Source organism: Fringilla coelebs (genome assembly GCF_963513975.1).
Source record: "Fringilla coelebs genome assembly, chromosome: 27".
NCBI lineage: Eukaryota > Metazoa > Chordata > Aves > Passeriformes > Fringillidae > Fringilla > Fringilla coelebs.
Window position 1 is genome coordinate 4,402,044 of NC_140053.1, and position 24,356 is coordinate 4,426,399.

General features: G+C 48.6%; 1 protein-coding gene across 3 annotated transcripts in view; it reads right to left on the reverse strand.

The window, feature by feature from the left end:
• The window catches only part of NSF (N-ethylmaleimide sensitive factor, vesicle fusing ATPase), a 77,428-nt gene that overhangs the window by 35,339 nt on the left and 17,733 nt on the right, over positions 1–24,356 (reverse strand). For all 3 annotated transcript variants that reach the window (XM_084222280.1, XM_084222281.1, XM_084222279.1), the window contains exons 3-8: positions 21,533–21,632; positions 18,672–18,711; positions 14,030–14,196; positions 12,200–12,307; positions 11,535–11,610; positions 6,237–6,392 (exon numbers count right to left, since the gene is read on the reverse strand). In XM_084222280.1, the coding sequence (XP_084078406.1) occupies positions 6,237–6,392; positions 11,535–11,610; positions 12,200–12,307; positions 14,030–14,196; positions 18,672–18,711; positions 21,533–21,632 (647 nt within the window). The remainder of the gene's footprint in view (positions 1–6,236; positions 6,393–11,534; positions 11,611–12,199; positions 12,308–14,029; positions 14,197–18,671; positions 18,712–21,532; positions 21,633–24,356) is intronic.

Here is a 24,356-nt window from a genome sequence, read left to right on the forward strand (position 1 = left end):
AACTGGGGGTGCCAGACCATGGTGATACCAACCAACACCCCTGCAGCCACCTGGAGCAGGAGCAAAGCCCTCCCAGAACCCACTGATGGCTCTGGCCATCCATGCAGAAATTCCTTGCTGCAGGTTTGGTGGAAAGCCCCTTCCCCTCCCTCCAAACCATCTGCCACATTCCCATTTCCACATTCCTGTGTTAAAAAGGAATCATTTCCTTTGGTGAGTGTGCAGAATTTGGAAGGCCCCTCTCTCATACCCCTCCCAGGACTGAAGTCCTTCAGCTCAGCTCACTCTGTGCCCAGAGGCTTTCCTGCCCCCCACCCTGATGCCCTCCTCCAAAGTTTTCCAGTTGCACTGCATCCAGCAACCCAGCAATGAACAAATTACACTAGGAATTCTGATTCATTCAGCTCCTTCACTTTCCTCCCCATCCCTGGGGGATCCCAAAGTCAATCTCTGCTTCTCAGAAGGGCAGGCAAGTGACAGATGTCAGGGGCTTCCTCACTGCTCTCCCTAAAGGAATTCAGTGCCCAGGCCCAGCCTGGCTGGACCCAGGTGCCTCAGGGTGAGCAGAGCACTTCAGGTTAAATCCCTTTAGGAGGACAAGAGCAGGAAAGCACTGGTCCATTCTCAGCAAGGAAGAAGAGTTAACAGCAAATGCTGAGTTCAAGCTGTTAAATACTTATTTACACCAGTGAAGAGTTGACATTTTCTGTGACAGCTGATATTAATAAAAGTGACAAATGGGTAGGAACAGGCAACAGAAGCAGAAAAAGAACAAGGGACACAAGAGCCCACCCACAACTGTTGGATACTGGCAGATCCCTTGGACATGAACTTCACCCAAGGGAGCTCAGAGTGGGTGAAATCATCTCAAAGGCAGTGAGAACCTGAACAGGGTGGGTGAGAAACCAGGGGGGAGATGGTGAATGTCATCCCTGGTGTTGTAAAGGGAAAAGGGAGAGAACTCTGGGGTTGGACTTAATTGAGAGGTCCCTTCAACCTCAGATGTTTCCTGGTTGTGTTGTACAGACCTAGCACTAACCTGATGGCTGGAAAATTCTGAGATAATGTCTTTTTAAATGGGTAGAAGAAAACAAGACTACAAGAAGTAGCCAGAACAACTTTATTAGGCCAGTCTGAGACAAATTCCCTCCAGGAAAACATGGGGGTCCCCACACAGAGGGTTTGAGGAAACAAAGAAAGCAAGAGAAGGACATGTAGACTTCTCTGAAGATATAAATACCTGTTAGACACCCTCCTAGACATGCAGGAAAAGCACAGGCTGAATGAAGTTAGAGGTGGATGAAAAGTAGATTAAACCCCACAAACTTTAAAGCACAGTGAGAAATGATCCTTCCTGAATTTAGTGGCATGTGGTGCCTGGGAGATGGAACAGAACAGAATGCTCCAATTAAATCTGCACACTGCAAAGCCAAGAGCTACAAACACACAGACAGGCAGGATTAAATTCATCTGAAATCCATGTAACCTGATGCACGAGTTTCTAAATGTAGAGGAATAATGAATTTCATGCTGCAAAACAAAACAAAACAAAAAAAATCATCCCAGTGAGGATTCTGCTCAGCCCAGACAGAGAGGCACAGCCAGGACCTGCTGATGCAGAATGGATCCATGGTTTGGGTTGGGCACCACAGTCCTGAGCAGGGAAGGCAGCAGAAATGATGATGGGTGATGTAGAGGTTATAGAAATGGCCTCAGGATCCCAGAGCTGCCCTGGAGAATGCTGGAGAGAAGGACCAGGCTGGATGCAAAGGCTGAGAGCTGCCCAGCAGGGCCTGGCATTCCCAGCACCCCAGCTGAGGTTAGATGAGCCTGACACTGATTTTTCATTAAAATTACCCTATTTTCAGAATAGCTGGGTGAGAACCTTTCCATCATTATTCTTCTCTTACAGTATCTGAGTACTTTGAGAACATTAATGCATTAATTTTTAAGGCAGCTTAACAGACAAGCCTCCACTTCAGACAGAATCTGAGGAAGAAAATAATCTGAGTGTCTGCTCATTTCAATGTTCCCCTTGTGTCCAAGATACTTCACTTCTCTACCATGAGCTGGACTTCAAACCTACAGAGCTCTGAGACCAAGTGATCCCAAGAGGGCAGGCCAAGAGCACAGGTTAAGATGGTTCCCAGGAAACAGAAGCCACCTTCCAAAAGTCTGATTTAGTTTATTTATGGCAGCAGGAGAGGATGGGAAATTTGGGCTCCATTTCAGTCTCTTAGAAGGAATGTGTAACACCAAACATTTCTCTACCTGTTATTAAGCGACATGTCCATGCAGAATTTGTTCTTTGAGGCCTCTACAACAATTAATGTGCCACAGGAGTCAGAGAAATCCCTTCCCTGCTGCAAGTCCAGACTCTGTTTCAAAGCTTGGGGACACCAGAGTGTTCTTAAATAAGGAAAAGAGGGTCAGCACAAGTGTTTTGTTTTTAAGTCTGAGAAGGGACTTGTTGCAAGTTACAGCTCCAGGCACCAAATATCAAAAACATTGTTCCAAGTGAATAAATATCTGTTGGAGTCAGGGGGAAAGAAAAAATAACAAGGGGAGAGAAAAGTGTTCTAGGCAAGAGCACAAGCTGCTGAATGAGCTGGGTTTAAAGCCTCAGCAGAAAACCAGCATCTACCATGGATGAGAAGAAAACACAATATTTGTCAAATAAACAGAGGAGCTTCAGCTGGGGCAAGAGGATGCAGCAGAGAGCAACCAAAGGCAGACTCCCTTCAGCACAGAGTGACACAGCCTTACTCTGAGCTGGCACAGACATCTGGAAGGGCTTGGAAAGGGGCAGGATTCCCTGGAAACAGGGCAGTGAAGGGCTATCCCTCAGGGAGAACTGCCTGGTAACTCCCTCCACCAGCGCCCCAAGGTGTGAAGCTCCTTCCTCAGAAGTGTCATTCCTACAAGTGAGGCACCAAAATGTTTCCAGACATCTTCCTCAAACCTCATCCAGGTAAGGATTTAATTCCATTTGGCAGCCACAGCATTATCAGGAGTCAAGCACCAGTCAATCTTCCCTGGCAGGGTGGGCAGGCCTGGCACAGGGTGCCCAGAGCAGCTGGGGCTGCCCCTGGATCCCTGGCAGTGCCCAAGGCCAGGCTGGACACTGGGGCTGGAGCAGCCTGGGACAGTGGGAGGTGTCCCTGCCATGGCAGGGGTGGCACTGGGTGAGCTTTGAGGTCCCTTCCCACCCAAACCATTCTGGGATTCTGTCACATCACACAACCAGGGAGCTGATCTAGCTGAATATTGACCCTATAAGCTGTCTTTATTAATAGCATTTTTTGCTGCCAACTGTGTGAGCTCCCTACAGAGCCATGCAAGCCCAAAGCCACCAGAGCAGGGCTGGGACATCCAGAGATGGGAAAAGCAAACTGCCCCTTCCAGGCCAGGGCTGGTGCCCAGCTGGGGCTGATCTAACATTTCTGCTCTTGGATAAACCAAGGCTTGTACCAGCAGAGCAGTCCTTCCCCCTTGGATGATATGGTTAACTAACATTGATTTATGTGCTCCAAACCCAGAACATTCCTTGAAAGTTAGATAAACCACACACAAATTGCAAGTAAAGCTGGAAGGGTCTATAGAGCCTCTGTGTAGTTCTGGACAGAAATATTTATTGCATTTGGCGTGGAAGCTGCAGTCTGGGAGCACTGGGCAAAGAACACAACTGGGTGAGCACTGCAGCACCAGGGAGCAAGCAAATTCCATCTTTTCCTTTCCCAATAAATTATTCACAAAGGTGAACAGCTGTCACACTGACATTTCAGATCTGAAATATAGTTAAGAGCAAGTTATAACTAAGGCAAAGAAAATGAATGTCAGAAAGTTTTTGTTTTTTCAAATTTCAGATAAGCTCTTTAGCCCTGGGGTTAATCAGAGCTCGGGAGCTCTGCTCCCAGTCCAACTTCTTCCCTGAAAAAAGTCTCTTTGTGCAGTCTGGGTGTAAACATGCACAGTAAGAATATTTGTACTTAATGTAATTTAATGGGGCACACCTTTAATTCATTGCCCAGAGTAATCCAAATACCAGTGGTCCTTCACAGAATCTTTGTCTTCCTTTATTTAACAACACCAATTATCTTGTACCTTTTACCTTCACATGTGGTCCCAGCCAAGGGCTCAGTACTGCAGCCACAGAATCAGAGAATCCCAGAATGGGTTGGGTTGGGAGGAATCTCAAAGCCCACCCAGTGCCACCCCTGCCATGGCAGGGACACCTTCCACTGTCCCAGGCTGCTCCAGCCCCAGTGTCCAGCCTGGCCTTGGGCACTGCCAGGGATCCAGGGCAGCCCCAGCTGCTCTGGGCACCCTGTGCCAGGGCCTGCCCACCCTGCCAGGGAACAATTCCTGCCCAATATCTAACCCAAATCTCTCCTCTGCTAGTTTAAAACCACTTCCATTCTTGTCCATGTAAAAAATCCTTCCCTTCTGTTTAACAGGCCCCCTTTAGGCACTGGAAGGGGCTCTAAGATCTTCCTGGAGTCTTCTCTTCTCCAGGCTGAACAGCCCCAGCTCTCCCAGCCTGGCTCCATGGGAAGACTTTATGAATACACACAATAGCTGCTTCAAAAGGTAAAAATATTTCAAGTACGGGAGGCTGGCTGTCAGCAACAGTGCTGAGCTGGCCACCAGTGCCTCTGGGTAAAAGCTGCTCTTTCCACAGCCAGCACCATTTCTCTTATTTCCTCTCTCTGCAGAGCAGTTAAATATTTAACAAATCTAAGCATTTTATGTTCTCAAGCAGGAGCAGAGAAGTTGTATCTTGCCCACAGCCACAAAACCCACGAGACCCAAGAGCATCCCCCAAAGGCCTCAGCTCTCACATCAAGAGGAATCAAAAGGCAGGAGAGAGAGAGAGAGAGAGAGTCAGGCACTGGCTGGCCCAGCCCTGGGGTTTCTCCATAGCTCCTCCATACGTGCCCAAATCCCCAGGACAAGACTGAAGGCACATCCCAGGGAAGTTTATTTTGCATCAATTCCACAGGCACTGGAAGCTTCACACACCCCCACACAAACAGGATGTAGCTCCTGATGGAAATCTGGTTTGTAATCAAAATCTTGATGGCTTCATTTATGGGGAGAGGGAAGGTGGATCAGAAACATAAACATACACAGAAATGATACAGCTATGGATTCCAAGTTCAAATAGGAGCCCACACAGATTATATTCCCAGAACAAGGAGCAGCCAGAACATCCCCAGCCACGTTCTGTGACAGAACCAGACACCTGCAGCTGCACACTGCTTACTAAAAATTAAACCCTGCACCATTTATCTGCCTGCCAGCAGATGTTTACCAAGTACTGGGATTGCCTTTCCTTCCCTTGACCCAAAAAGAGAAGTTATATTTAGAATCTGTGCTTTTATTTCCCAGACTCCAGGACGTGCCATGGCCTGTGCATCCTGCCAGCACTTCAAACCTGAGCAGCAGAGCTCACAGCCCATGCTGGGATTACTGGGCTCAGGCTGAGGAGAACAGGGCTCATGGTGCAGCTGCCAGGAGAGCTGGGAGGTAAAAGAGATTATGGCAGGAGCAGCAAAACAACATTTCCTCTGAGCTGCATGGACAGATCATGGCCAGGCAGTCAGGAACAGGAGCAGTGTCACTGCCATGGATAAAGGAAGCATCCAAAGAGGGAAGGTTTCACAGAACCATGGGATGCTTTGGGTTGGAAGAGACCTTAAAGCCCATCTGATTCCAACCCCCTGCCATGGGCAGGGACACCTTCCCCCAGACCAGGCTGCTCAGAGCCCCAGTCTCAGTTCCACCAGAACAGAATCCAGTTAAACCACATGTCTCATTCCTTCAGACATTCCATGTGCAGGGCTGAGTGTTTGTGCTGGGTTTGTCCCCCTTCCCCAGCCAAGAAACAAGAGTCCAAAATACATTTGGGAGCACCAGAGGAAGAAGAGGCTCTGTTGGATCCCTCAGAAACTGCTGTGTTACAGCAGCACAAGGGCAGGGGACAGCCTGCAGCCTGTGCCCCAGCCACACTTTGCCAGGTTATACCTGCAAAGGTTACATTCAGTGTAATCTTTTCCAGGTTATACCTGCAAAGGTTACATTCAGTGTAATCTTTTCCAGGTTATACCTGCAAAGTTTACATTCACTGTAATCTTTTCCAGGTTATACCTGCAAAGGTTACATTCAGTGTAATCTTTTCCAGGTTATACCTGCAAAGGTTACATTCACTGTAATCTTTTCCAGGTTATACTCACCCATTTGCTCCACAATCTCAGGTGGGAAAACTCGAGAAGCAAAAGCTCTTCGGAAAATATCTGAGAATTCTTTATCCAGGCCTCCAATGCCCATTTTCTCAAAATTCCAGTCAGGGTTGATGATTGACTGCCTGTTCTCCTTGGTCTTTGATTTACCTGCAAAAGCCAAGAGATGGTTTCAAACACACAGGAACAGACACCAGAACAGCTCTGCACGTCAGACCCCATCCCACAAACTCTGTGCTCAATTTCAAACATTGCCCAGGAGGACACACTGTGACAAGCACACCAGAGACCCAGCTGGAAATGATCCCCAGCCTCCCAACTGCTCAGATCAGGGGTTTCTCCAGCCAGGTTCCTATGTATTGAAGAATCCACAGTAGATTTCTCTGCCACAGATTCACCCAGGTGCCCCTGGAGCCACAGAACCTCAGCACCCAGCCCACGTGGCTGCTGCCAGAACCAGTGTCCACCCTGTTCCAGCTGGGATGACAGCAGGTTTGTCTGCATCCTCCTCAGTCCTGCCTTTCCCAGTGCCCAGCAGCTCCACACTGGAACCCTGTTCCTCTCTGCCTTCTCTCTTCCTCCCACACCCTCTGACAGGCAAATGGACCTGCAGATGCTGCTTGGCTGTACCTTCAGTACAGGTACACAACGATGGATGCTCTGCTTTGTTCATATCCCTCCAGAACAATATGTGATCATTCTTAGCAGCCAAGTTTACAGCTCTAACAACAGCAACACACTGCAAGATGGGTGCAGCATCCATTCCCTTGATCCTGCTGTGGCATTCACATTCTCTGGAAAAATCCCTTTGCCCAGGATTTTTCTCCTGCGAAACTGAGAAGCCTCAGAGAAAATGAAAACAATTCTTATCTCATTTGCTTCTCCTGTGTTGTGCTCATGTGGAAATGTGTTTGGAGATTGTTCACCCACAGGTGATTGTTCCATTGGATTCATTGGCCAACTGGGGCCAAACTGTGTCAGGACTCTGGAGAGAGTCACGAGTTTTCATTATTATCTTTTTAGCATCTGTAAGTGTCCTGTCTGTATTCTTTAGGATAGCATAGTATTCTTTGCTATAATATAGTATCATAAAGTAATAAATTAGCCTTCTAATTTAGCCTTCTTCTGACTCCTGAGCACATGGAGTCAGATTCACCATTCCTCCCTGCCACAGGGGTCCCTGCAAATACAATAATCCTGCCTGGGATCTGGGCCCTCTACAGCCACCAGTTTTACCCAGGTCAGGAGAGCTCTTCCACACATCATTTACAGTTCTCTGTTCTGAATCTCCCCTGCCACTTCCTGCCTCAGTCCCTGAGCTCAGAGCCAGCCTGGGCACCTCCTTGCTCCAGCCTTTCCCCAGCTTATTCAATAATTACAATGAGCAGCAAAGGCCCAGCAGAGATTCCCACTGAACTCCACTGACATCAGCTATTTCCTCCTTCCCTTTCATCACTCACTGACTCATGCAAGGACCTTCTCTCCCACAGATCTGTGTTTTGATTCTTTCTTAAGAAACTTTGACAAAGAACTTTGCTGGAGGAGCTCTGACAATCAGCCCTGCTGCCAGAGCCCTCTGATTGCTGTAATGAACTCCAGGAGGATCATGAGGCAGGACTGCCCTTAGACAAGACAGGCTGGCCATTCCCAGTGTATCACCCTTTTCTCTCATTTAATGCTTTATTACAGTTTCTGTTGATTTTTTTCTGTACAGATCTCAGGTTCTCTAAGATCTGCACCTCTCCAAACCTTCTCCAGAATTCCTTGGAAAGGAGCAGCACACTCACCACTCAGTCCCCAGATACTGGAGCAATTTGCAGCAAAGGTACACAGAACAATTCCTTTACAACTCAGAACCAAGGCCAGGCCTGGCACACCACCACAGTTCATTGTTTGGTTCCCAACCTCTTCCAGAGGCACTCCAGACCCCTGAGCACAGGTCTGCAGCCCTTTAGCCACCTCCTTTCCCTGCTGCTGCTCAGCCACTGGCATCACAGCCCCACAGAGCTCCCCACCCCTCTGCACAGGAGCTTGGGAGTACTCAGAGTGCTCAGGAAGCAGAAAAAGGCACAAATGCTCCTGGAAGGATGCTGGCAAACCCATGTAGTCTCACCCTAGGTTGATTCAAGCACTGACACTTTTATCAGTCAGATCAACCTTGCACATGGCTTTCAGCACCCTCAGCTACCAGGGAAACACACAGAAATCTGATAATCCAGGGAAAAGGCAAAGAGTCTGCCAATTATCCTTAATTACTGCAGAATGGGATGTTTCCTCAGACTTGCACAGTGCTTTAAGGGTTGGCCCTTAATGGTTTTCCCAGTGGGGGCCATTCCCACCCTAGAACCTCACAGAAACACAGAGATCACAGAGTCACAGGGGGCTTTGGGTTGAAAGGGACTTTAAACCCATCCAGTGCCACCCCTGCCATGGGCAGGGACACCTTCCACTGCCCCAGGTGGCTCCAAGTCCCATCCAGCCTGGCCTTGGACACTGCCAGGGATCCAGGGACACCCACAGCTGCTCTGGGCACCCTGTGCCAGGGGCTCCCCACCCTCCCAGGGAACAATTCCTTCCCAATATCCCATCCTAGCAAACACCCAGTGTGCATTTTGCTGCTCTGTTCCACAAGCTCTTCTAAGAGGTATTTCAAGTTCAGCCAGATAATGAATGAGCAGCAAGAGTCCAGGAAGTACAGCAAACAGCAGCTCTGTGTGAGCTCAACCAGACTCTTTAATCCTGGTCTAAACACATCTGGAATCAATATTTCAATTCCAAGGGCAGCAAAACAAACAAACAGGATCGTGCCTCTGGGTCAGATGCCAGGGACAGCACTTGGGACACAGAGCACCTACAGCCCTGCAGGGAGCACCAATCCACAATTCCCCTGTGTTTATTATCCCAGTGCTGCACTCCAGCTTTTAGGTCAGACCCCTCAGCCAGGGCTGTTCCTGCTCCCACAGAGCTTGGCCTACACTCCCCCCTTCTGGCTGCACCTCAGCACAGTAAAATTCTTGCAGATTGGATTAAAACCTCTTCCAATGGTTTCATAACACAATTTTATGCTAAACAGAACAAAAAGAATTGGCTTTTAAAAAAATTATTACAATTCTTCTCTATTGAAATAATGCAGGCCCTTTACTGAAGGCAGAGCTCAGTGACACTCACTTCACTTTCATCTCCTCTCTCACAATTTAATTATTCAGAACTTTACAATTCCCCAGAGACCAACAAAGCACATTAAGCAGCTCTGCCTCAGATCAATGGGGAGATTAAATGAAGTACCAATTTGACAGAAGTAAATTGAGGCACAAGAAGCTCTTTTGTCTTGTCTGAAGACAAAGAAACAGAATCCTGGGGAAGGGTCCCTGTCCCCCTGCAGCAGCTCTCCACACGTGCCAAGAGGGAGATGCCAGGGCATTACACAGCTCTGAATATTCAGCAGGTACAACCCCCTGCTGAAACACCCCTCAGGGAACAGGGTTATTCCACACTGCCCCCAGCAGCAGAGTGAAACCTGAGCAGGTGTGACCCCACAGTCACAGGTGGGAACTCACTGCCCTGCCCCTGCAGGCTCCATTTGGTGCTATTAACAGCTGTATCCTCCTTAGGATGCTTAATTACAGCCATCTACAGCCCACAGAGCTGTGTTAGTGTCACATTCATATTTTCTGAAAAATCCCTTCACCCAGGATTTTTCTCCTGGGAAGCTGAGAAGCCTCAGAGAAAAAGGGAAACAATAATGATCTGATTTGCTTCTCCTGTGTTGTGCTCCTGTGGAATGTGTTTGGAGATTGTTCACCCACAGGTGATTGTTCCATTGCATTCTGCTGGGAGTTGTTTTGGCTCTTTGGCTAATCAGGGCCAAGCTCTGTCCAGATTCTGAAGAGAGTCCCAAGTTTTCATTATTATCTTTTCAGCCTTCAGTAAGTATCCTTTCTGTATTCTTTAGTATTCTTTAATATAATATAGTATCATAAAAGAATAAATCAGCCTTCTGAGAACATGGAGTCAGATTCATCACTCCCTCCTGCCACGAGGGTCCCCACAAATGCAGGAAGTGAGGGTTTCAGCACAGGCTGAGTGCTCAGCCCAAACTCTGCAGAGGTGCAAGGTGTGGTTACACAACAGCCTCACACCCTCCCACTGCCTGCAGGGACTGTGGCACAGAAAGCAGCTGCAGGACACAAAGTCCCAGCCCCAAATATGGCCCTTCAGGGCAGCATCAACAACTGCCACAACTCCTGCAGAGCTGGATGAGCTGAATTCTCCTTTCCTCAGTGGCTGCTCCCCTCAGAGGGTTTATTCCTGTAACAAGTACTCACAGCACTGAGCACTTCCAGCCAAGCAGAGCTGTGCTTTGCAGCCTGCTGCAAAAATAAACCTCATGGCTCCCTGAGCCCCCTCCCAGCAGCCTGCACCTGCCACTCCTGATCTGTGCAACAGCAGCAGCAAAAGGAGGAGTGTCCCTAGCTCATGGATTCTGGGAGGAATGAACAAAACAGGGAAGAAAAACAAGAAAAAATTAAAATAGAAGTGTGTGTTCGGCCTTGAATCACAGCCAGGGAGGGATCTGCAGCTGAAGCTTGGAAAGAGTCACCCACCTCATACCAGTGGGACAGCCAAGGGCAGAGCAGGTGTCCCTGGTCCCCAGGAAACCCCCTCAGCCCCAGGGCACACAGAGCCACTGCAGGGAAGGGCCTCCCTGCCCTCTCCAGGGCCCATCACTCCAACTGGTGCCTCTATGGAACACCCCAGACCCAGCCCAACCCCTACAGCAGTTTCTCTCTAAAGGAATGTGTGGAGGACACACCAATTATTCCCAAATTTCTTTGATGGTCAAGTGTGATATTGTACACAGGGATTTGTTTTGTTGAGGTTTTAGAAACTGTCTGCTTAAATCACAGCTCCCAGTTGTGTGAATAAACTCCTGGAGGCAGTTCCACAAAACCCCCAGTGCTGTTCTGCAGCTCCCTTGGCCTTCCAAAGAGCAGGACTTTCACATTTTGACCACACATTTTAAAAAGCTCTCCATTTCCTAATCCCTTCTCCTTTCATTAAATTTAATGGGAAAGCTGTTGGCTTGTTTCTGTCCCTGAAAACATCATTCTCTGATGTTTGAAGAGTTAAAATATTTCAAACAGCTGCTGTCTCTGGATCTACTGGTCCATTTGGCCTTGCTAATCTCAGCCTAGGAGTGAGGACAAACAACAACCTGGAGGCAATGAGGTCTCCTAGGCCTGAAAAGCAGCAGACCTCAAGCATTATTCCTCTGTGGGTGCAGGAACTCACCAATCAGATTGAGAGAGGAGTTCTCAGCTTTCTCAAAGGCAACTTGACTGTTTCCAAGAACCAAACCAACCTCAATCTGCAGAGGGAAGGGAAAGAAATAATTACATTAATTGTCATTAGACTCAGCTTCAGAGTGCTCCAGGTATCTTCAAGCACATCTCAGAAGGCAGGAAAAAGCAGCAAAATCTCCATTTCCTGGGAAGAATAAAAACCAACCCCTCCTCTAAAACAAACACCATTGAATGGAGAAGCTCACCAGGTACAACCACCTGGCTTTTAAAAGTCACTGGTTTAGTTCAAACCCAACTATTTTATTTCAGCAAGATCTAGCAAGGAAAGGAGAAAATAAAATCCTGTCCTTTCTACAGTAGGAAAAAATCAAAACTGGACATATCTGGAAGACAAAAAGACTCAAGAGAGGCTGTTTCCATGAATCAGTACTTAAAGACCAAAAGGCCATTCCTGCATCCTCCCCAGCTCTGCAGCTCAGTGGAGGCTGCACTGAACTGCACACAAGGCTCTCTGTCTCCTCTGACACACAGATGAGGCAGATGTGTGACTTCTCCAAAGGCAGGCACCTCAACTGCCCTTGGTGGCATGACCACCTGGTAGGACTTGCAGCTCTGCAGTCCCCAAGGAATGCACAGGAGTTCCTGGGAGCCCACCTTCTGCTTTTTGCTTGTTCCAGACTCCCCTTTGAGAATGCTGGGGTCCATGGCTTCCATGTCCTTCACCAACAGCCCAAACAGCTTGTCATTAAAGCTGAACACCAGCTGTGGAAAGGGAAAACACATCTCATGAAAAAAAAGCTAAAAAGGATTCTGACAAGACTACTGAGAAGGGAGAGAGGCCTGAAGACTGAGTTAACCACCCAGCAGCTCCCCTGGAGTTTTTTCCCTGTAAAGCTCTGGAGTGCTGACCATGTGCTTTCCCTGCCCCCATATCAGAGTAACAGACCTAAAGTTGCAGAGCAGGAAGTCAGCTGGAGAAACTCAAAAATTCTCCTTCCTAGAAATCACCTATTTCCCCCTCCTTTCTCCCCAGCTCAGTGTTCTGTACAATCTGATGACATTTTCCTCTCACTTCAATAATTGGTGCTAGTCATGGAGAACAATTTAGCTCAAACCTTTCAGATCTTTTGCATTTCAGCTTGACAAGGACACTTCAGGAACAGTGCTAATGAGAGACAGAATGAATGCAATGAGAAGTAGGGTCCATCCCACAGAAAACCAGGCTGGGTTTGCAGCCTTACCTCCCTTTCCTTGAGTTTGTATTTCCAACTGGCTTAAGAGTCAGACCCTGCAAGGTGTAAATGCTATGAGAGACCAACCTTGACCTGTTTTGAGAACAAGGCACAGCAGAGGCTATCACACAGGGCTGTGCAGGGGCTGAAGCCCATCTGCTGCAGACCCCTGCAGGCTCAATTACAGGGACATCAGCTTTCCAAGGTCCCCAAGGAAAATGTTTCATCCCTGTTTCTCTGCTTAAGTCCCTAGAGCAGCAATAAATCATGGAATCCCAGAATAGTTCAGGCTGGAAAGGACCCTAAAGCTCATCCAGTGCCCCCCCTGCCATAGCAGGGACACCTTCCACCACACCAGGCTGCTCCAAGCCCTGTCCAACCTGGCCTGGGACACTTCCAGAATAATAAAATGCACTGCACTTAGGAGGTGCCACTGAGAATGAATTAAACCTGGTGTTTGTCTTGATCTTATACAGAAGAAGGCAAAAGTGACTTCCTAAAATATTCCAGGAGTTGCCTTGCTCACATCCAACCAGGCCACAACCCAGAGAGACCCAAACTCTCCCAAGCCCTGGGATTTTCCTCACAGATTTAGGACAGGGCAGATTCTAAACCCCTCTGCCCATGCTCTCAGTGGAAGTCCCAATGGTTTTACTGTTCATAAAGACATTCCTTCTGCTGCCTTGTGCAGGTTGCCCTAGCACAGAGACTGGACAGAGCTAAAGGATAAAGCAGGGATTTATTAGGAGGCCTCAATGGATCCACCCTGGGCAGCACAAGAGCCCAGCCAGGACTGTACCCAAGATGAACCAAAATGCCCCACTGGTCACAGGGTCTCTCACTTTTATGAGTTCTGCTCCATTTGCATATTGCAGTTAATTGTCCAATTGCAGCTTTAGCCCACCAAGTCCCATCTTTCTTGTTTTTCTCTCTCCAGCCCACATTGTTTCTGCTCTTGGGCTGAGATTTGGGTCATTTGTCCTTGGTCCCAGCTGGAGCAGGAATTGTTTTGTCTCCCTGCTCTGTGCACAGAGCTCACCATCCCCTCATGTGAAGCCCAGACCCACCCACTAAAGCAGCACAGACCCTGGGAAATAGAAAAGCTGAAACCTGAGGCATCCCTTCACCCAAAGAACAGTTCCTTCCCCTCACCCAGCCTTTGCAGAGCTCCTGGCACCCTCAGAAGGTCCCTCACAAGCCTGCAGAGGTGCTCCAGCCCAGTGCAGCCTCAAGGCCCCAGAGCACAGCTCACCTGCTGGCCCACAGAGAAGGCCTGGCTGTTGAACTGCTGGATGAACTCTGCAGCCATCTTGTCTGTGTCATAGGGGTTGGAGTCAATGTTCTTCTTCTGCAGGAAGTCAATCTCGATGGTCATGGTGCCAATGCACTGCTTGGTCTTGTCAAAAGTGTATAAGGAAACTGAAAAACACAAGAAACAGCACATTTAAGGACAGCAAGGTCTCCCTAGTGTATTAAATACATTTGGCAACACACATTCTTCCCTTGAGAATTACATTTGGTAAAACTGAATATATTATTTCTGCTAGAGACTCTTATTTCTGTAATCCATGTTCAACTACAAGGTCAAAAATACAGTAAAATTGCCACTGAAAAGTCCCATTTTTCACTGAAAATGCCTGCATTGCTCTAAAAACTCTTAATAAACCTTTAAAACAGCTCAAACACCACACAGACTTTGGGGGATGAGGACAATGCAAGCAAATCCAGACATGCTATGGTCCCACAGGGCTGTATCTCCACCCAAGGGTTTGGACACATCTCCAGGAAGCCCAGAAGCAGCTTTAAGGGTGTCCTTGCCCAAAGACAGTGACAAGAGGCCATCACTGGGTTTCTGTGGTAACAGGTTGCTGAGCTGTTCTCCAGATGAGGCAGCAGAAAGTGAATTACTGCACATTCAAATGCAGCAATGCAATCTGTCAGCCCAAAACAAAGCACATCATCCACTGCCCTTCATCCCTGACACTGAGGAAACCCCAGAGGTGCCCTTGGGTCCATGCTGGCATTTCCAGGTGTCCTTGAGTGAGGCAGAATCCCCTGAACAGAAAAGGGGCAGGGAAGGCACTGCAATGCCACTGCCACCCTGATCCCACAGGCACAGCTCAGGGGAAACAAGGAGCCTCTCAAGGTGGAAAGAGGATGAAGAGAAGGAAAGGAAAGAGCAGCACAAGCCACAGCTCCAGGGGCTGCCCAGCATGGGTGCCCCAAGGGCAGGACCTCACAAACAGGCAGGCCCAGCAATGCAGAGAGCAGCCCCATGGTTCTCCAGAAGCCTGAGGAACAGGAAGGGTTTGCTTTGAATCTGGAGAGCAAAGTCTCCTCTGATAAAGCAGTCATGGCTAAGGGTGAAGTAGGAGAAGGGGAATGGCTTCACTCCATCTGTGATTTCCTGTCCAGCCCCTGGCAGCAGAATGGCTCCAGAACAAACCTGCAGATGCTGAGGTGTGATGGCAACACAATCCCCCAGCATGGGCTGCTCCAGGATTGTTCACTTGAAGGGAACAAGGAGAGCCTGTCCCTGCTGAAGGTGTGAGCAGAACACACAGCACACACCCCAAACATCCTCCCTGGCAGGAGCTGCCACAGACAGATCTCCAGCAAACAAGGATAAAGATGAAAACACTGCACTGTTTCCTGATCTACTGCACTGAGTTCATCCAAAAGGGGCACAGCAGCAGGGGGATCCCTTTGGGCCTGCAACAAACACCAGCAGCTCCTCTCTCCTTACAGATCACCTCTGAGCAGTTTCCTTTTCCTTGCTGAACCCCATGGCTTTTTGTCAAATAAAAGTTTCTGGAATATCAGTCCCTGGATTTGGTCACAGGCCTGAGGTGTCAGCAGCTCTTACAGCCAGGACTGAGTGCTGGATGTAAGGGCTGCAGCCCACTCAGCAGAGTACAGCACCAGCTCCAAGAGCCTGGAATGTCCCAGAGAGAGGCTGGGAGTGCAGCAGGAACCCCCTGGCTCTGGGAAGGCAGCAGGGACCTCCCTGGGGTGGGAAGACAGAGCCTGCCCTGGCTCCAGCTGGGCATCTCTGCTGGGAACACAGGAGCTGGTGCAGCTGGAGTGCACAGATGGCAGGACAGACACATCCACTCAGGGCACTGTGCCTTCCCACCAGGAAAACCACTCACCTGGAAAACCTTTACTGCATCATCAGGGGCTCAGCAGGACTCATCACTGCTGCACAGAGCTGTGGGCTGCATTTACACTGACATTTAAAACACAGCTTCCACATTATCAGGGGACCAGGACAAAGCAGGAGCCCTGGGAAATCACTGGCTTTGTGAACACTTCTCCCTACCTGCAGAATGTTTTTACAAATCCCTTCCACCCAGCACGGAGTCAGATGACATTTAGTCACTCTGCACAGAAGCACTGCATTATTTTTGTTAACACAGGCTCCCACGTAGCTGGGAGGTTTACAGCAAAGCCCAGGACAAGGACAGTCACAAACTGCTCTAAGAGCTGATCACAGAATATCAGTGCTTCTCCCCCCAAAAGACCTGAGTACTGAAAAGCATTGATCTGCTAGTGAGTTGGCACGTGATCAGCCAAACAAGGGTGAGAAACAAATCAATTTATGACTCTTCCCCTGTTATAGGTCCTTCTTCAGTTCAAACAAGATCAGCAGGCAAAAAAAAAAAAAAAAAAATATCACAGATTAACAGAATCATTGAGGTTGGAAAAGGCCTCCAGGATCACCAAGTCCTACCATCAACCCAGCACCAGCACCATGGTCACCAATAATGTCCTCAAGTGCCACATCCACCAGTTCTTCAAACATTTCCAGGGATGGTGACTTCACCACTGTCCTGGGCAGCCTGTTCGTAGCCTTTACAACCCATTCTGTGAAGAACTTTTCCTTAATATCCAACCTACACCTCCTCTGGCACAACCTGAGACTGTTTCCTTTCATCCTGTCCCTTTTCTTCTGGGGGAAGAGACCAAATTCCTTTCCAGGTCACTGTATGGAGCAGGACAGTCTCCCTTCCTCTCCAGGTTCAAATCCTGGTCTGTGGGACATCCAGAGGCAGAGAAACCCTCCAGCTGTGCCCACAAACACATCAGACTCCACATCTGAGTACTGATCCGTGCTCATGGAGCTGCTGAGACCACAAGAGCTGGGAAACAAACAGCCAGGAGGGAGCTGCCCCAGGGGCACCTCACACCCGCAGTGTCTGAGGCTGGAAATGAGGGTGTGAATTCTACTGCCAACTGTCAGAGCTGGGGCAGGTATCTGCTCTTCATGGGACAGCAGATCTCTCTTTATCTCTCCCACAGCCAATCCTCCCTCCAGGAGATCTCTTCAGTTAATGGGCCATTAATTATTAATTATCTTCTGTCCATGGCCAGTGAGTGTCCCTGCAGGGCTGATCAAATTCCATCATCCCATGGGGAGATGCTCTGCCCAGGGCAGGAGCCAAGCATTCCTACCTGGATACAATCTGAGATTTCACACATTCCTACCTGGATACAATCTGCCCTGGAACAGCACAGCAGCCTCTGCCCCCTGCATTCCCAGAGGAGCAGCTTTCTCCTGCCCTGCATTCCCAGAGGGAGAGCAGGCCCATCTCCAGCAGCCCTGCAGCTGCAGAGGAAAACTCCCCCCTTGTGCAGGATCCTGCTGCAGCAGAGCCACAGCTGGCACTGCAGGAGGGCTGAGCCCCCCTGGGATGGGGCTGTGCCCCCACCCTGGCACACAGGGGGTGTTCTGACTCTGGCAGTGGTTTGGGGCTTTTTGTACTATTGCATTTGTATTTTTATTTTTCCTAATAAAGAACTATTCCCATATCTTTGCCTGAGAGCCCCTTCATTTCAAAATTATAATAATTCAGAAAGAGGGGGTTTACATTTTCCATTGCAAGGGAGGCTCCTGCCTTCCTCAGCAGACACCTGGCTTTTCAAACCAAGACACACAACCACAGCATTCCTCAGGCCCAGCCTTCCTCATCCTGACAGAGAATGCAGCCCCAGCTCTGCCCACAGTCCCAAAGGAGGGAATTCCCTGAAGCACTGTGAGCTACTCCAGAGGCAAAGCCTCCCGAACAGTGTGCTCCAGGGCAGGATCCCAGCAAGGCAGAGGAGGAGCTGCCCTCTCCAGAGCACAGAGGTGACTCCTGATGGTCCAAAGAACAAATGTGATCCATCACCTGGACCTGCTGTAGCACAGAGACCCTTCTGTAACTCCTGCTGCCAGGAGCCTGGTCAGCATTCCAGCAGCTACAGGCAGGGTCAACAGCTGCACCTGGAGCTGGCAGTGATCCAGGCAGAGGGAACAGTGACACACAGCACAAAGGGACAAAAGAGCTAATTGCTCTCCTCCAAACATTCACCAAGGCTTGGAAGGCTCAAGGAAGACTTGAAATAGGGATAAAGATTCACCTCAGCCCTTCTACCTTGCTGCAGAATATTCTGGTCAGTTACTGGTGCAAACATCAGTGCTGCTCCCAAAGCTCAGCACTGCAGGGCACACTGCTGCTCCTGGAACTAGAACATCCCAATTCAGTCCAATGCTGGTGCCAAGAAATTCCCCAAGGACAAGAGCTGTCCTCTGTTAGTGGGAGTGTTCTCCAGAGACCCAGAACAGGCTTCCCAGGACATGTTCAGTGTTCATATCTGCATGTGGACACTGACATCCCACACAGAGCCAGGCTGAGATAGCAGCAGGTACCTGGAGAAACTGCCAAAACAGTCTGCCCAGGTCTGGAAAACATTAAAAGCAGAAAAGCTGTAGAGAGGAGAGCAGCTCCTTCACTAACAAGGTCCTCACATCACCTGGAGAAGGACTGGAGCTCTGTGAGTTCCCAATTCAGGATGGAAATATGAGATCAGCTTTATGAACACATCCCAATCGCTCTGACTGACTGACTCACCATCGATCTCCTGCCCGATGGAAAGGCCGGCCCATTTTCTCTGAAAAACAAGAGAAAAAGGTCAGAACACCTGTCCTGCAGAACAACTGTCCCTCAGAACACAACAAACACCTATCCCTCAGAACAAACCTGCCCTCTCAAAGGCAGCCTCCTCACCCAGAGGAGCAGGATTCCCAGAGAACCTTCAGCAGCAGAAAAAAAGGGCAGAATGGAATATCCCGAAGACCCCCAAATTAACAGGAAACAAGTAAAAAAAATTGAATAATTTCTCCAAATAATTCTTGTGATCTCAGAAGGTTTTCTGTCCAACCTCATTCAGGTTGCTGGTCTCCCCACCATTTTGGAGGCAGAAGTTGTGGTGCTGGATGGGGCTTTTTGTCCTTCTGCTCATTTCCTCCCAAAGCCCAAGTTCTGAGCATCCACAGGTACCAGAATGGCTGTTACACACCCCATGAGCATTTTAAAAGCTTGTTCTAATCTGCTTGAAGGCACAATATTACCTGCACCAAGAGAACCAGTAAAAATAAAACTGTTCAAATCTTCAGGTCCCTTGGAAATTCCTTTAGAAAGGCTTGTGCTGCATGGAATTGGAGAAGTGGGAAATGGTTCACGAATTTTGTGACACAAAAAAAATCTGTAACCTTTACAATTCCAACAGTTCTGGCTTGATGACTGCAAAGATGTGGTTTTCCCAGGGGCTGCTGCTGTGTTACAGACTGGCTGCAGTGTGTTCTCAGCCCTCATCACAGGCTGTGCCATGTTCACAACCCCTCAGGTATCAAACAGAGGCACCAGGCACATGTAGGTGTCATTACAAACAGCTCTGGGGAGATCACATTTGAAAGCTGTAGTTTATGGTCACTTGTGTTTCCTTTTTGTCTGGGAGAAGGAACACAATGACTTTGCTTACAAAGTGAACATTTCCCTCTTTATACCCTCTCCAAAACCCACAGAATATCCTGAGTGGGAAGGGACCACAAAGGATCATCCAGTGCAGCTCCTGCCCTGCCCAGACTCCCCAACAATCCCACCCTGGGCATCCCTGGCAGCTCTGTCCAAACCCTCCTGGAGCTCTGGCAGCCTCAGGGCTGGGACCATTCCCTGGGGAGCCTGGGCAGTGCCAGCACCCTCTGGGGAAGATTTATCAGGATCTTCTCTGTGGCTCATCCCCCACCATGCTCACCTGGCTGATTTCTGCTAAAGGTTTGTCATCACTGCATAGCAATTCGTGTTTTAGGCTCTCAGGATACAAAATTTGTCCCAGCTTTCAGTGTTAGGAGTCAAGAATCAAGATTACCACAGAATAAAGGTGGTTAAGAGCTCCATGTGAACAGTGAGTGTACAACAAAGAGATGTTCTGGAGGCCTCAGAGCACAGACACCCCTGAACAGGAGCAGTAAACACACAGTGGGTGTCAGACTGACTGCAACTATCCAAGGCTCTGGGAAATACTGAGAAGGTCTGGGAAATACTGAGAATTTTAAAATTAAAAGCCAGTATCAGGAATGCCCCAGTGCTCAGAGGGCTGAAACAGCTCTGCTGTGGAGACAGGCTGAGGGAATGGGGGCTGTTCAGTCTGGAGGAGGTTCTGGGGGAATCTCATTGTGGCCTTTCAATATTTAAAGTGGGCTTAAATCTTTTTAGGGGGACAGACTTTTTAGTAGGGACTGTAGCAAAAGAAAAAGGGGAAGTGGCTTTAAACTAAATGAGGGTGAATTGAGACAGGGTGAAAATGGTAAAACCTTGCCCAGAGAGGTTGTAGGGAACCTTCAAGGTCATATTGGACAAGGGCTGTAGAGAAAGTGGCCTGGTGGGAAATGTCCCTGTTCAGACAGCCTTTAAAGGCCCCTTCCAACCAAAGGGCTCAATAACCCCACACACCAAGCACTCACCTCCCACAGGCTGCAGCACTCCCTGCACTGCCCCTTCTCCACCCCTTGGCAGATGGGCTCTCCTGGCTCCACAACAACCACAAGATACAAAAATCCACCCCAGACCTGAGAGCACTGACCTGAGCAGCACCAACATCTCCTGCTGGGCACTTTGGGCATCACAAACCACAGCCAGACACTTGTTATGGTGAACACAACATCCCCCACCCACTCATCTGGACAGAGCCAGTTCCAGCAGCACATCAAAAGGCAAAATGTCAGCTGAGGGCTTGTGCCAAGATGTGCTGAGGAAATCAAATCTCCTGTGTTTAAAGCACAGAGCACAGGGGCAGGGAGATATGAAAGCACTGAATCAGAGACCATGACTGCTGCAGGTTCATGGGATGAGACTCAGTGTGAGCAGTAAAAAGCTAAAAGCTTCATTTTTCAATTTAGAAGTTAATTATATTCATTATTTATTCTAACCATCATTTAACATCTGATGATGACTTAATTAAGAAAGAGGAGACAAAGGGGTTTGGGGTTTTTTTATGCATTTCATTGCACTTTTCATCTAAAAATACTAATAATGACTGAATGTAGTCAATAAAATTTCCAGCAGGTCTTAAAAATGAAAAACACAGCAAAGAAACCCTTTAAAGTCAAGGGAAAATGGGGAACAATGAAGATTCACAAGGAAGGGAAGATATTGCTTACACTTTTCCTTTTCAAATAGTTTCTTTCTGGTGGCTTTTTAAAAGGGTAAATTACACATTTTCCAGTATTTTTATCCCACCCTGCACTAAAAATATATCAAAGCAATATAAGCACAGTCACTTCAGCTGCAGTGTGAGTATCCTTGAACTTCTGCTGGCAGAAATCAAATTTGCAGCACACATTTATTCCAATTAGAGAACTTATCATCAATCCTGATCCTAAAAGAGATTTTGCTTATTGTGTAGCAGAGTAGAAAGTCCAACCATGCCATACCTGGGGCAAGCTGAAGGCAATGCTGCCAGGGACAACCGAGGGGTGGGTTCTCAGAGTGAAGATGTACTTGTGGTTGGGAGAGGTCTTCACCACAACATGTCTGGAAAAAAGAAGAGTATTTTATTTTGATGTGTACCAGGAGGGTTTTGCACTGTTCACAGGGCTGTGGGAGCTCAAAAGGAACACCCAGCTTATCTCTACAGGGCTACACAGGAAAGCCAAAAGCATTGGAGGCACAGCCTGACTCAGACACGCAGCAGGGTGACAGAGCCCACCACCCTCACTGCTACAATGGGATCTCAAAGCCTAACTGCAAGACCTTGCACCAAAAATCAATATTTGCATACTGTCACTGTGATATTTTCTGGAAAAATCCCCTTGCCCAGGATCTTCTCCTGGGAAGTTGAGAAGCCTCAGAGAAAAATGTAAATAATAATGATCTGATTCACTTCTCCTGTGTTTGCTGCTTTGGAATGTGGTCTGGACATTGTTTACTAACAGGAGCATGTTTGATTGGTTTCATGTGAATTGTTTTCACTTAATGACCAATCACCATCAGCTGTGTGGGACTCTGAGGAGTCAGTCACAAGTTTTTCATTATCATTCTTGTCAAGCATTCTGGCTGTATCCTTCTTTTTCTTTAGTATAGTTTAGTATGGTATTCTTTTAATATAATATCATATCATATCATAAAATAATAAATGAGAACCTGGAGTCAGATCCTTGTCCTGGGCACCTCACAAACACCACAACATCCCCCCAGTAGCCCTCTACTTCAGGACTGTGCTGTACAAATGAGAGAGAACCAAACCACAAACATCACAGCTAAAAATCAACACAGGTTCCCATCTCAAGCATTAACACCAGAGCACCAATATTTTACCCCCATACAAGCACCACCCCCAAAGTGATGCCAACAAGAAGTAGATGCAAAGCCCATAAAGGGATCTGAGTGTATTGTTTAGAAATTTGATAGTAGAAAAAAATGGGAGGAATTTCTGTACAAAAAGTGAAATCACACAGGCCCTGGGGCTGTTCCTCCTAGCACAAGTGACCAGCTGATCTTGAACTCATCTGTGTGGCTGGAAAAACAGCATCAGTGTTGGAAAGTGGCCCTGTGGGAAAGGACCTGGGGGTGCTGATGGACAGCAGCTGAACGGTGATGCACTCTTCACACCTGACGTGTGCCCAGGTGGGCAAAAAGGCCAAGAGCACCTGGCCTGTACCAGAAACAGGGCAGGGACTGCCCCTGTGCCAGGCACTGGTGTGTCAGAATAAATCAGCAGACTCCATTTTTCTCATGGAGGAAAAAGCTCCCTCTTCACTCCCATCCTGGTTTTTATCCAGCTGTACAGACCTCCTGGGTGACTTCAGGTGGTCAGCAGCTCTCTTGCCAATTACTTTATTGGTTAGGAACAAGCTGTCATTCTGTATGGATTGGTCACTCAACCCCCTGGGGTGTACATGCAGGAAATGTTGTTTATAAGAGATAGTTTTAATTTTTCTATCTAACTATAAAAATAGTTTATACAGGTGCTGGCTGTTTTTCACCCAGGAATAGATTGTTATGCTAATGAACTGCTCACATGGGATTCCTTTCACATGGGAACTGGCAAAGTGCTGCCTTGACAAGGCCAGCCACTGACTTTAGGAGAGCAGGCTTGATTTTATGAGGCTTTCTTTATAATTTTTCTACCTTACTGCAACACTGGTGAGGTCACACCCCAAGGACTTGGGTCAGTTCTGGCTCCTCACTGCCAGGAAGACCTTGAGGGGCTGGAATGTGTCCAAGAAATGGAGATGGGGAGGGGTCTGGAGCACCAGGAGTGGCTGAGGGAGCTGGGGACACTCAGCCTGGACCCTCTGACTCTCCACAACTCCCTGACAGGAAGGGGCAGCCAGGATGGGAGGGGGTGGCCTCTGCTCCCAGGGAACAGGAACAGGATGAGAGGAAATGGCCTCAAGATGTGCCAGGGGAGGTTTGGATTGAACATCAGGAAGAACATCATGGCAGAAGCTGTCCAGGGAGGTCTGGAGTCCCCATCCCTGGAGGTACCCAATGGACACCTGGATGTGGCACTCAGTGCCCTGGGCTGAAGGACAAGGTGGGCACTGGACACAGGTGGGACTCAATGATCTGGGAGAGCTTTTCCTCAATGATTCTGGGATTCCATCATAGAACAGCTCTAAAACCAGAGCAGTACAAGCAGGCAGCAGCAGACACAGCAGCAGCCATGGCATGTGTCTGTCTGTCACACTCAGAATTGAAGCTGTCAGCAACAAAGATACTCAAAAGCTGCTTATAGCTTCCTCAGACTATGCCTGATAGCTCTTATCATGTGATAGGCAGACAGCTTGCTGGCATGAGAAAGCAAAACCAAAGGAGGCTGGGATTTGTGTGCTCTGGAAGCAGGGTGATGCTGGAATCAGGGTTCACCTCATCTTCCTCTCACAGCTGCTGGCACTGTGAGCACCCTTGGGTACACAAGGCACCATCTCCATGGGATTTCACCCCTCACCAACCCCAGGAGCAGGAAGGGCAGGATGAGCTGTGCTGGCAGCCAAGGTCCTCACTCCTGGCCCTCCTCCCTCCCTGCAGCCCATGTTTTCCATGCACATATGCTCCCTACACTTGCCCAGTCAATCCAGCACCATCCAAGTGAGGATCTGCACTGGCTCCATCCTGTGTGCAGAACAGCTCCAGCCACACCACAGGAAGGAGCAGATGGCCCTTGGAGACAAGAGGAAATGTAGCCCAAGCTGGGAGCCATGGCAGCCCAAACCTGGGGCCATGGCAGCCCAAACCTGGGGCCATGGCAGCCCA